Raw genomic sequence first — 13,666 nt, 5'->3', positions numbered from 1 at the left:
GTATAATATTTTTGAAAATATCAAAACTTGCGTTATTTTGAATTAAGTTAGGAGTGTTAGTAATATTTTCAAAATATGAAAATAGTTTGATTAAATAAAGACTTAATCATAAGAGAAACCATACTAAGTTAGCTAATAACTTAAGAAAATATTCCATGACCAACAAGATTGATTATAGACTTAAAGAATTAATGAAAGAAGGCATATCATAAAAGCATTTAATTACCTTTGGAAAATCAATCGATTGCCATGTTCATACATAGAGGAGTAGTTGATTGTATGCATTCTAGAAAGGTGTCAAAGACTAAGTACAAAACTTAACATAGAAGCAATCGACTGCCTACCTTAGGCAAATGTTTTGGTTGGAACCAATTATTTTAAGTTTTGAGTATTCTAAAATTGAAGGTAGTTAACTACCTTAAGGTAGATGTTAGTCACCTTACTACTTGGAATGCTCCAGAAATGAAAATTATAAAGAGACAGTCAATTGCCTTATGAGAGAAATCGACTACTCTACTTAAAAAGTTATAATTTTTTGAAACATGAAAATAATTTCTATAAGAATGAAAAAAGTAATCATTCAAATAAACTAATTTAACTTTAATGATTCATAAAGGTATGTTTCAATTAAAGGAAGTGATTTTTGATTGCAATAACACAATTAAAGATCATAATTTTAGGATTTAATTTTTATAAATAGAAATTGTTAGTTTTCATTTGAAATAGTTCAAAAATAATGTTCAAGATTAAACAATACAAAAACTCTCTTCTTCTTTTTTTTTTTCATTTTTTCACAAATAAAGTAAAGTTACTTTGATATTATTCTTATAGAAATTAATATTTAAAGATTGATATTTTCGTTTTCATCAAATGGTACTTAGTAGTTTAATATCACGAGTGCAAAGTGAAACCAAATAAAATTTTATTGTATTTTGGAAGTATTTTGATTATATCTTTTTTGTATACAATAATTGGTAGAAATCGCAATAAACTTTAAAGAAAGTGGCATTTGTAGCATACATTGAAGTTATTTTATTTTTCTTTGAAAATTTCATCTCAAAACCAACCAAGGCTCTAAGAGGAGAGTATAACTAAAGATAAAAATGGAAGGTCATCATCAAATTTTGCAAAGTTTGTAATGAAAATGTAAGTTTTGGATCTTGAATTTTCTAACAGAAACTTTACAATTTTGAAAAATATTTTTTTAATCAATTGAAAACAAAAATTTTATTATAACCCACAAATTTGTTAAATATATATTGATTTCTAATAATTACAATATTATTTAAAATATAAATATGTTCACAATTATAATTATTGTTTTTTGTTAAATAAATTCAAATTAATTGTAAAAATTGAATACAAATTTAATCCTATTAAATAAAAACTCAATACATATAAAACTTGAATTAATTAATATTTTTTGAAAAGTGAAATTTAATTTGGGATATTGCCAAAAGTCAAAAGATTGGCCTTGGAATGCTTATATGTGCAGCAATTTGTGTCTTGAATTATTCTGCAATTTCTTTGATATTAAAAGGTAAAATAAATCGTAATTATCATTTTATGGCAAAAGAAGGATAGAATTTACATTCGAGAAAGATTCTTATTCCTCCTATTTGTCCTTTATTGACATTATTGGAAATATAATATTCCAGATGTTATAAATAATACGTGAAATCAAAGTGAAAAATCATATTACTAAAAGTAAGATTATTAAAGAGAATTATTATTATTATTATTATTTTGTGAAGTAAGCATCCCTGAAAGGTTTTTAGAAGGAAAGTAAATTCCAAAGAACTCACATTGATTTTATAATGAGAAGAAAGAAGGGTTAAAAATTTGCGTTGCAAATAAAAAAAATGCAATATCAACACTTTTTATCAAATAGATAATTTGACAATGTCATATTAGTAAGAGTTAATTACACTTTTGATATTTGAATTTTAAGAAAATATATAAATTGGTACTTAAAGAAATAAAGTAAAATATTTGTAAAAAAAAATTTATGTGAATGTCATGTAAATAATGATCAATTAATTATAGATAATATTTACGATTTAGATAAAAATATAAAATTGTAATTTACATTGAAAAAGATATTGATATTATGCGTGGCGAAAACATAATTAATAATATTTATCAAACGTTGCATATATAAATAGATATAATTAATATGATTAGAATTTTTGTTAATATGTACATAATTTGAAATTTTAATGTGTAAATTGTAAATTATTTGAAAGTTTAGAGTACAATATTTTATTTTTTTAAAATACCTATTTGTATATTCTTTCAAAATTCAGATATTAAAATTGTAATTAACCCTACGGGGCATTTGATTGAGATTACTTTCCCATGAAATCATTTTTCTTCCCAAAATTTATTATTACATATATATTTTATTATTTGTATAATAAAATTTAAAATGCTTTTACTTAAATAATTTTAAATAAATATTAAATAAAAAATTTACATGTTAAATAAATAAAAATTTAAATAAATTACTTGTTTATATATATTATTTATATGTCATATGTTATGAATATAATACATTTTTTATTTGTTATAAAAAATAATATAATAAAAAATTATATTAAATAATCTTATATTCTTCTAATTAAATATAAAAATCTTATATTTTTTATGATCATTTTTTCTTAAAATTACTTTCTCTCTTAAAATCTAAAAATTCACGATATAAACATTTTAGATGTTAGACCTATTCATAATTAGACTAAATTCAATCATACCCTTACGTTGATATGGTAGGAGTCAATTTCAAATGAGTTAATTTTATCATTTTATTAAGTTACAAGATTGAGCAATATAATTTTTTAGATATTCAAATTTAAATATCAAATTTATTGAATATTATTATTTAAGAAAATTATAAAAATAAAATAAACTAAATTTAAGCTTCGATTAACAATATAATTTGATAAAAATAAAATAAAAAATTCTCTAGAAAAATAATTAAATAAAAAACAAAATTTTACAACAAAATAAAATCTATCGTAACCTAATTAAAATCACCACGTCATCAATTGTCAACCTTTGACTTTGCTTTAAACTAATTTAACCCAAATCATTGGCTCCTAAAATTTCAATTCCAACACCCAAACCCACCAAATCTCTAAGCACCCTCACCACCCTTAACGTCCGTTACAGAAGACAAAAACAACCTTGTCTGCTTTTCCTTTGGTTACTTCATATATAAGGGGACTGGTAAATTTGCTCGGATTTTTGTTTTCCTTTTTGATCAAGGGAAAACGAAAATCATGGGTGGGAATAATCAGATAATTGATGAAAGAGAATACATGTTGTTGAAGGACTTCGAAGCGGAAATTGAAGCTGAAGAAGAAAAGGGTTTTACTCTTTGTTTCTGGGTTTATGTTTTCAACTCCAATGCATTTCCTGCCACCATTCTCAAACAGGTCTTAAAACTGCTGCTCTTTTATTTTTATTTTCATTTTATTTTTTGTTTTGGGTTTCTTTTTTTCACTCAAATTTTCATTTTTTTGGATATGGAAAACTATCCATTTCTCGTTTATTTGCCTTTTTAAAGTGATTTTATGCGTCTTTTCTTAAAATAAATTGTTTTTTTTTTTTAGATGATTATTGAACAGGAATAAGAACTGCCTTTTTTTTTTTCTTTTATTGGCTAATCTTTCCACCCAAAAATTTTCGTTGTTAGGAAGAATGCCCATTTCTCATTTTATGTTTTTTTTTTTTTTATGATTTTATGAATGTTGTTGTGTACTAAGAAGTTTTTTTATGATTTTTTGAGTGTTTCTGTGTATTATCTATTAGAGCAAAAATCATCACCATAATTTTATTGTTTTGATGGTTATCTATTAGTCATGTATAAAAGAGTTCTGGACTTCCATTCTTCTAATAACTTGAATTATTTTCTGTTTATAGGTGTACGCAGAGACTAACAGCAATGCTCCTTTACTTGTTCTTAATGAAAAGACAATGATGTTTTTGCCATTGACTTGCCTGCAAAATGAAGCCCCTAGTCCTGGAAATATTGCTTTGCCAACCGAAGTTCCCAAAGTATCTACAGAGATTGAACACCCTCTGAACAAATGGATACATGTCGGATATGAGGTATGTCTTTAACATCAGACAGAACTGTAATATAAGGATATGATTAGTATGAGAGCTGCATCTTGATTGATAGTGTTATCTTTTTGCTTTAACATCTTGTCATAATGTTTGAATTTTTTGAGATGGTTTTGGGACTTAGGGAACTGAATGGACTGGTTTTAATTTGGTATGTTTGGTTGCCTTTTTATCTGAAGGTGTCGTTCGTGTGGATAGTAGGCTCTTTACATCTTCATCTACATGGCTTTTTATTTTGTGAATGTTATACAAGAGTGACATTGGAAAATAATGAATTTTGCTAGAAGAGTAGCATTTCAATGTAAATTCTGTAAATACATGGATAGATTCAAAAAATTACATAGAGTATTCCAAAGGAAAGAGGAGGGCGGGAGGGGGGAAATGTAGTTTTTTCTTGAGATTAATAAAAGATTTTTAAAATTTAAATGCCTTAATAAATAATTTGGTTTGTGAAGTGGTTGGTTGTTTAGAATCTTGAGAATAAGCAACGCTGAAAGTACAAAGGAGCACAAGAAAATGAGCGAAGATGAATTAGGCAAGCATATATATGAAATTTGAGGTTATGTAAAGTACACCAATCTATTATTACAACATAAGAGAAAAATGAAAAGGAACAAAAAAAAAATATAAATCTAACACCAGATTGAAGTAGGAGCAAAAAGCTTTTTGAGGCAATGGTTCTCAGTTTGCGTATCCCTCCTGTTTGTTTTCCTTCTTTTCACTTTGTGCCTAAGGTTTTACTGAAGTATGCTTGCAACTATGCTTGCTAGATGAATACTAATTTGGTTGCTCCTGGTTATTACCATATATGTGAACATTTCTGTTTTTTTCTTTTCTTGACAGGTTTCTACTGGCTTTGTACGGCTTCACATTAATGGGGATATTGCAGGAGAGCTGCAGCTCTCTTCCTTTTTAAACAAAGATTCCATGCCAAATGGTTTGAAGAAGAGAACATTAGTATGTATTAGTGGTGGTAATGATTTGCAGGGTTATATACACGATGCAAAAGTCTTGCCTTCAACTTTGTCTATAAAGGACCAATATGTTAAGGTGCACTTACTTATAATTCTCATGTTTCTTTGATAGTTTCTCATGGCATGTGAGTTTAGCTTAAGGTTTAGAACAATAATGTGAAAATCTGGTGCCAGGATCCACCTCTAAGATTGTCTATTGATGAGTCGTCTGCCTCTGATATTGAAGAAGACAATGGCTTTTGGAATATTGTTGGTGGCAAGGTAAACACCAGAGGGTTCTGAACATTTTTTATACTACAACTTTTATACTTAAATCATAGCCGTTACGCTTTTCTTTTGTGTTATTGTTAATGGATTATTTGTATATTATATATGTTTATAGATATGAATTTTATATCAATGCTACTCAGCTAGTGTTATTTTTCTGTCTGCTGTTATAATATTACCAATAGAACCATTTTTTTTTTCTTTGAATGGGGCCACTACAATTTTCCTGTTTGGTATTTTAAATGTCATGGTTAATAAATATTAAGGCAAAGTACTAATAACTACCTAATTTTATGGTCTTTATCAACTAATGAAAGCTTTTGCATCAATTACTGAAAAGAAACATGATTGATGCACTTCTAGTAGCATACATTTTTAAACTTCCCATGGATAACTTTCTTATTTTTTACAAGGGGCACAACAGTTGCGGTGCTTGAAAATTTTCCGGAAAGAATTTCTTATCACAGCATGCTATTCTTGTCCTTTAGGTGCTTTTGTTTCCGCAACAATTTGTTTTTATTTATATTCATTGGAAAGTGATATCTTCAGAGACATCCATGTTCACTTGTATCAATATATGTGAGCTTTACATCCTACTTGTTTTGATTGTCTATTTGAACAGGCACATAAATTTGCTATCAAATTAAAAAATTTATCCTGATATTGATGTTGGACTGTAAAATAATAAATTGATAGGTTGTCAAGTTGTATGCCATTATACTTCAGTTTAAGCCATGAATGTTGAGTAGGTTGGTATAGATCTTTGCTTTTAGGTTCAAGCCTCATGTAACCAGGAAGATATAAAGACCTTAAGGTCAAAGGGAAAAGGATATTCCGATTTTAGTCTGTAAACATTGTTGATATTTTAGCACTTATCCTCATGGTCTTAGGCATTTGAAATGTTAATATGCTGCTCATTGCATAAGATACAAAACAGTTTTCTACCATAGGTAATTGATTCCCAAATGAGATAAGGTTACCACTCCTTAGATTTTCTAATATTTACCATTTTGCAGGCATCTTGTCGCAGGATTTTTTCCTTGGATGTTGTTTTATTAAATGCCTTTGGCCAGCCAGTAAACAAGGAACTAGAGGTAATTTGGTCTTTTGTTTTTATTTTGCAGTACTGGCTTTTCTTTGGTTCCTAATTTACACATTAAGTGTTGTAAAGGTTGTTGCATCACTTTTGTATGCTCATGATCGATCATCAGTAGAGAAGACAAATGAGGAAGAAGCTCCTCTTCTAGCTAGCTATGATGGAATTGAATTTGCCTCTTGTGATCGACCTAGTAAACTAGTGAAAGGGCGGGCATCCTTTAAGCTGAAGATCTCCAAGGTGATACTATTAAATATCAAAATTTGTTTGCGGAATCTTTTTTTCAGTATTTATGCATCTAGCTAGTTGTGGAAAATTCTATGTGGAACTTGCTTCTGTGCATGAGAAACTAATTTATAGTTTATGGTTCTCCTTGAGGTCTTTCATGGCTGAAAATAATGTCTTTTGCTGATGCAACCATCCAACAATATAATTACTGCTAAACTATTTTTCAGCATAGAGGTTTCATATTTCATGTAGCTAGGTTGCCTGAGTTTAAACCTGGTTTTGCTTAAATTCTAAATGTTTCCAATGGCACTAGCAAATAAATAAAAGTTTCATGTTTCCTCATGCCAATCTGAAACAAATACAAATTTGTTTTGATTAAGGCTCACAAGCATAGGCTTGGTTTCGATCAGCCCGAGCATAACCTAGAAACTAAATATATTTGTACCAAATTGAATGGGTAAGTTATTGCTTTTGGAGTAAATAATTCAACTATCTTGGTTAGGCTTGTACTGTGGTTTAGTAGTGTTATATTTCTATTTATCACCTAATTTTTGTTTTCAGAATATGTTCACCTAATTCTTATGAAATGTATTATAAGTACTTGTATATGTTATTCATCATAAAAACAAGTTTTAGAATTCTGAATTTTAAAATTTGAAAATTCCTAAATTCAGCTCATAAGCGTGATGCAGATTGGCTGATTGGAAAACCAAGGTCAAGCTCATAAATGGCACTGGCAGAAATGCTTGGCTTGAGCTTGAATTAAACTTTCACAAGCCAGGCTTGCCATATTAATACTAGCTTGGCTATTAGAGACTCAGGCAGAATTAACAATAATGATCAGGGAATTATATTGTTGATCTAGAATTTAATTTTTTATATCATATTTGTTTATTTTTGTATCAATTCATCTTGAACTCACTGATGGCTTGATTCTGATATTATCTCAGCTCTCATCCAAGTGTGATAATAGGCAGTTCTGCATTAAATTTGGGATACCAAAGTTTGAGGGTTATCATTTCCTTGAGGACTTTTCCCCTTCAATTCGTTGTATCTCTCGCTATCGTACTCCAAGGACATCTACTATTATTTGGAAAAAAATGTCTGCTGTTCATCCAGTCAATGGATCTCAATCATTAGGCTTAGATGATGTTTCTTATGAACTTAAGCACAATACCGTACATGAAGCAAAACTTAGTCCAACATCAAAGCGGGTTAGGTTGGGAGAAGCAAAGATTTCTACAACTGACCAACCTGGTGAAGAATGCAACTCTCTTGCCTGGGCTGCCAATCAGGTATTGATTGAGACTGTTGTCCTTTTAATTTTCCCATGACATCATCATCATTTAAGTCTTGATGAACCATGAATAAAAGTGGGGCATAAATCACTTTCATAAAAGTTTCTGCATTGGGTGGTTTTGCTACAATTTGATGGGGGAACTAGCAAAGCACTAGCTACAACGTATCTGTAAACCTTAGGCATGCTTTATTTGATGGTAGAAATAGAAACTCACCACCCTATTGAGTAGTCCAAGAACATCTAAACCATTGTCAATGTAATATGTGATTATTGGCCATCCAAATTTTGGGTTACTCACCCACTTTACCCCCTCCCTACTTGTTACCTTTATATTGTGATTATTGGTATAGTAGCAGTGCATTAGGGCCAATTTGGTAGTGAAGACTGTTATGTTCTTAGTTTCAGTGTGGAACCAATGAAACTGCATAAAAAGACACATCCATGTGCTATTGATGGAAAATATTCCCAGTCTCCTTGTTTTATCGATGGGGCACATGAATGCACAAGTTATGATTTCATTATTATTCATTTGTTATATTATTTCTATTTTCAACTTACCACATAAACAAACCTAAGGCTTTGATTGTTTGGAAGGATAGAAAGAGATGAGGATCGAAAATTTGTTAATCTAATGGTTAAGCTACAAAATAGGAAAGTTGTCATGAATTGTAGCAATTAGATTAACAAGTTTTCCATCCTCACCTCTTTCCATCCTTCCTACCAAGCAAAGTCTAAGAACAACTCAGCAGCAAAGAGATGTATATTCTTTGTTGACTTTTGAGAGTGGAACAATTTAAGAGCTAGCATTATATCACACATGCTTTGCTGGTATTTCAAATTTTCCATTCTAATAGAGGATATATTTGAAACAGAGAAAGTTATGCTACCAAAGGAATGTACAAGGTTGGTTTGGCCAGACCTTAGAGATTTGATTCATATTAAAATCTCCTCTTTACCCCCATTACATAAAATTTCATTTCTTAGAATGTATTATGTTTATAGTTATATTTATATTTTTTAAAATTAAAAGAACAGGTGAACAAGAAATCTTTGGAAATCAATAACATTTTATAGAATTTTATGAGCCATAAATTTAGCTAGAATACTTGTGATGCTCCATTAAATTTGTTAAGCAATAGATTAGATTAAATTAGGAGGATGATGATAAACAAAGATATTGTGTATTTACCAAAGATATGGTGTTTTGATGAATGACGATGACAACAATTAGTGTTAATTAATATGATAATGTTGTGATAATATCTTAGAAGATATTTTAGTAATAGTATCTTGTTATTTATTGTTAAACCCTTCGTGCCAATGGCCAAAAGAAAGGAAAAGAAAACCTTCATGCCTGGTCTCATCCTTAGAGCAATGAACTCCTTGTCAAACATCTGTTTCCTTCTTTAAATTGAATATTCAATAATCTTTATCCATGGATGACAACTGCATCTCCATTTTCAATCAGGTCGAGAATGGTATTGGGTCTAGTTTGGAGGGGAGACCTGAGAATTTTGAAGAAGTGGACAATTCCCTACTTGATTCAGAGAGCACTGGGGCCAGAGATTCAGCTTTAAAGAGCATGTCAAGTAGGGGACATTCAGTTTCAGATTTGACAATTTTTAGGTACTGCCTGGGAGGCTTGACTGATAGGTCTCTTTTACTGAAGGAAATTGCAACAACTACTTCAGATGAAGAAATTACAGGATTTGCTGACCAGGTTTCCCTGTACTCGGGATGTTCTCATCATAGGTAATTTACAATGCTTTGCTTGTTTCAGACATTATTGTGGTGATTATTATATTTTTGTTGGGTTATGGCCAGGAATGTAATAGTACCCATCATGGTATCTCTTAATTGCTATTAACAATAGTAGATGGATTTTATTTCATATTAGTCTCATGGGATTGTTTTTCTGACTCATTGATTGACCTTATTTTGTATTTGTTGCTAATTGTAAATATGTTGCTGTTCTAACACCTTTTCACAAACTACATTCTACCATGTTGAAAGCCTTGTTCTTGTCCAACCGATGGTCCTTGGCTTTTGTTTCTCATCAAAAGGTGACCAAGTATCTTTGGGCCCATTTAGGGGATAAAAATTGGACCAAGCAAGTGCTTCTACTATACCATTGCCTTTGAGTATTGGGAAAACATACAACACTTTCAATTATTCTTGGGATCTATATCATGTATTGTCTAATTTTTCTATTCCTTTTGCTAATGAAAAAATTGTTTCCTGCTCGTAGGCATCAAATAAAAATGTCAAAGAGATTGATAGATGATGGAACAAAAGCCTGGAATTTGATATCACAAAACAACCTCCAAGTTCAATGGGAGAGTGCAGTTTTCAAGATTGAAGAGCAATTCATGAAGATTGCTTGTTGCACTACTAGATCTCTTACCCAACAGGTATCTATCTATCAATAACTATTTTAGGTCCACATTATGTAAGTCTATCTTTCTCTTTTGTTATTTTTTTAGCTTTATTGGGGGCTTAGGCATTTGCTATTTCTAATGGTTGATCTGTTCTTAGTTATTGGCTCTTTTACTCAGTAATAGTCCAATGATTAAATAAGTAAACTTTTCCGGGGTGGATGAAATTCTTGTTTCTATTTCTTTGAAATAGTTGCAGTTTTTGGGTACAAATATATAATCACCTCTTGTGATAGGTTGTCTTGCACTCTGTGCTTAATGTTGCTATTGGAGGGAAGTAACAGGAAGGGGGTTGGTATCCATAATCTATTGATTCACATTTATTAAACATTCCTTCCCAATATTAGGTTTTTCTCTTCATTTCTGTACCTAATAGAATCTGATAAAGTGAGAAATAGTTTAAGCTCTTTGCTTGAGGGATGTTACTATAGCTTATAACCAAGTTGTCGTAGTGCTTTTCATCCCAAAAGAAAGAAAGTTGCCATAGTGCTTAATAAGGCTTAAGTGATAGCATTCTCTCAAGGCAACCCTAGTCGTAGTTGCACATAGTTGCTTTAGAGTTTAGACTAATTTTAGTTGGAGGACAAGGATATTAGCATCCAGGATAGCAAGTTTCGACTTTGAAGATCATTCTAGTTGATCTTGGTGATGTTGGGCTGGCATTATGGGAATGGGTGTTGTTTTCTGGGTTCCTGACCTGATCTGAGCCAATTACATAGGATTCTGGTAGCAAACTTACTGCTAATAGTTTTAGTAGTAATATGATAAAATAGGCAGGTTGAAGTGTTCAGAAATATTGAACATCATTCTGGTAAGGGTTGAGTATCAGGGCAAAACAGGATGGATGCCACTATTCTTATTCAAATTCAGGTTTAGGTAATTCAAAATTAGTGGGTACTCTACCTACTGTTGTCCCTAGTCATGTTTCATGTGGAAATTTGCTTCCTCATCATAGATGGATCCCATATGTTTTGTATGAATAAATAGTAATATTTTCTTTGTTATGAAAATCGCTGTGAAAATGTCATAGTTGGACTAAAACTTATTGAGCTAACAATTGTTTCAGGACTTTGAGCTTCTGAGAAAAATTGCCGGATGCCAAGATCACATGGCCCAAGAAAACTTTGAGAAGTTGTGGTGTTGGTTATACCCTGTAGCTTTTACATTATCTAGTGACTGGATAAATGAAATGTGGAATTCTACATCACCAAAGTGGATAGAAGGATTTATAACGAAGGAAGAAGCAGAACTCTCACTTCAAGGTCCAAGGGGCCTGCAAGAGCCTGGAACATTTATACTTAGGTTTCCTACTTCAAGGAGTTGGCCCCACCCAGATGCTGGTAGCTTAGTTGTGACATATGTTAGCAGCGATTACACTCTTCACCACAGGTTGCTTTCCCTTGATAATGTAAACAGGTGTGTCTTTCTTGCTTTATTAAATTTCATTGTAGTCTTACTTGAACTTTCACTAAGAATATTCTCTTTTTGTTTACATTTGTTAGAGTTGTAACCACTAAATTATTTTTTAAATGGCGAAAGGAGAAAGCCTGATTGTCATGACTTTTAGGTGGATTATTTTTTATTTATATCTAAATCCTTAATAATTTCTTTGCAACACTATACATGATAGAGTTTGTCTGAGTAGAGGAAAAGAACCACAGAATTAGGAATAATCATAATATGCTCGACTTGAATGCGCATGCACAGCTTCTGGATGAGCTTTCTTCACCAAAGCCTTATAGCTTTCTTCATCATGTTTATCCGAGAATAGAGGAAAAGACCAGCAGAAGTGGACTTTTGAGAGGATTTTGAGCTGCAAATAGCATATAAGGTTTGGAGTTGGAAAATGATGGGGCTAGAAAGCTTAATGCCGGTGACAGAATGGTTTTCTAGGAAGCAGAAATAGCAATGGCTGGGAAGATGATTTTTTTTGCTCTCAACTTGTTCGCATTTTTTGGTTTTAACCATAACATTCTCTCTCTAGATATACAGAATTTAAAATTAATCTAACCTAACCATACGTTTGTCTCTTCTTTTAGATCATGTCATAATATATGATTTGGCAAATTTTCTTCTTGCAATTTGAATGTGATTGAATATTGGAGAAAGAAAATGTGAAAACACAAAAAATAAATAAATAAAGAAAAAAGAGAAAAAGGGTTAAAATCTAATTACAAGAAGTAAATCAATGGGTGGATCACTTTTGTCCTGATATGAAATGTTATAACTTGGTTTAGTTGGAAATTAGTTTGCCACCTTTTGTCGCAAATGTTGCTAATGTTGGTGAAATGTGTTTTTTTGAGGAGATTAAACTTCACGTACCACACTGCACATTCTTTTTTTTCTAAGTTAAGATACCAAATTGAACATTTGTTGATACTGGAGGTACCATTGGTGTAGTTACACTATTTAAAGATGTTCATTATTATTGTCCTCAGATATGCCAGTTTATGGATAATTTGTCTCATATCCTTTCTACAAATGGACTGAGAGATTTGTTTCCACATTTGCTTGTAGCTCTGGAGCAAGGGAAATGAATGTCAAAGTAAAACCATTGCAAGATATGCTATTGGCAGAACCTGAGCTCTCTCGGTTAGGAAGGTAAGAACACCTCACTGCAATTTCCTTCTGTATGAATTAGATGTCTCGTATTAATTTTTAGTTTTGAAATGTAAAATTGCAGGATAATAAGACACCAGTAACCATTGTTCGGATGAAGCATTGCATTTCTGCTTTTGGTTTGTCGTGAACATTAGTAGGTTTTGCTGTCACTGCCATGCTGCTAGTTCTTTCCCTCTTAGGTTGCTTCAGTCTCTCTGTTTTCCTCTTTGATGTACTTATGAAACTATATATGTAATATCAGAAGCCAAGTAAGGGTCGTGTCCATACTGTAAATGTGGCAATTTTCTGATGAACGACTGGTTCATTTACATACAGATGCCAAATTGGTGAAGAGAAATCGATTTTGTGATGCCTTTTTCTTGTCAAATTGATCACTTGATTGTTAATGGCATGCAATACTGGTGAATTGGTAGTTGATGCTCTTTCATATATACCGTTAACCGTTCTTATTCAAGGAATTTCTAATAAATTTGTCATCGACGCTTCGTCATGCTCGGTTGCATTTCGACTCATTGTGTAAGCAGAGAAGATAGGGCTTGCATAAAGATACAATAGATGTGATATATCTTCAAGCAATTTTTTTATTCGAGAAAATATATTATATTTAGCCATAAAC

At 31.1% G+C, this 13,666-nt stretch overlaps 1 protein-coding gene across 2 annotated transcripts; it reads left to right on the top strand.

The window, feature by feature from the left end:
• The first annotated feature begins 3,248 nt into the window (after positions 1–3,248).
• Positions 3,249–13,417, top strand: LOC111275985 (SH2 domain-containing protein A-like). 2 transcript variants are annotated; one of them, XR_016333531.1, is made up of 12 exons: positions 3,249–3,437; positions 3,925–4,113; positions 4,972–5,178; positions 5,277–5,363; positions 6,386–6,463; positions 6,541–6,705; positions 7,644–7,988; positions 9,462–9,745; positions 10,242–10,404; positions 11,495–11,844; positions 12,867–13,029; positions 13,112–13,417. XR_016333531.1 is itself a non-coding variant. In XM_022861663.2 (12 exons), exons 1-12 carry the CDS (start codon positions 3,282–3,284, stop codon positions 13,128–13,130), a joined length of 2,127 nt encoding a protein of 708 aa, XP_022717398.2. In that variant the 5' UTR covers positions 3,249–3,281; the 3' UTR covers positions 13,131–13,417. The 2 variants fall into 2 exon arrangements, 1 of the variants encoding a protein (XP_022717398.2); XM_022861663.2 differs by having other exon boundaries at positions 12,946–13,029.
• The last annotated feature ends 249 nt before the right edge of the window (positions 13,418–13,666 follow it).

This window comes from Durio zibethinus, chromosome 25 (assembly GCF_047325235.1).
Source record: "Durio zibethinus cultivar Kanyao isolate XHJ-2024 chromosome 25, ASM4732523v1, whole genome shotgun sequence".
NCBI classification, from domain to species: domain Eukaryota; kingdom Viridiplantae; phylum Streptophyta; class Magnoliopsida; order Malvales; family Malvaceae; genus Durio; species Durio zibethinus.
This window is presented reverse-complemented; position numbering and strand designations above follow the sequence as displayed.

Coding starts and splice junctions, on each gene's coding strand:
- LOC111275985 (XM_022861663.2), top strand. CDS start 3,282: ATGGGTGGGAATAATCAGATAATTGATGAAAGAGAATACATGTTGTTG. Junction 5,179..5,276: donor TAAAGGACCAATATGTTAAG/GTGCACTTACTT, acceptor ATCTGGTGCCAG/GATCCACCTCTAAGATTGTC. Junction 9,746..10,241: donor TCGGGATGTTCTCATCATAG/GTAATTTACAAT, acceptor TCCTGCTCGTAG/GCATCAAATAAAAATGTCAA.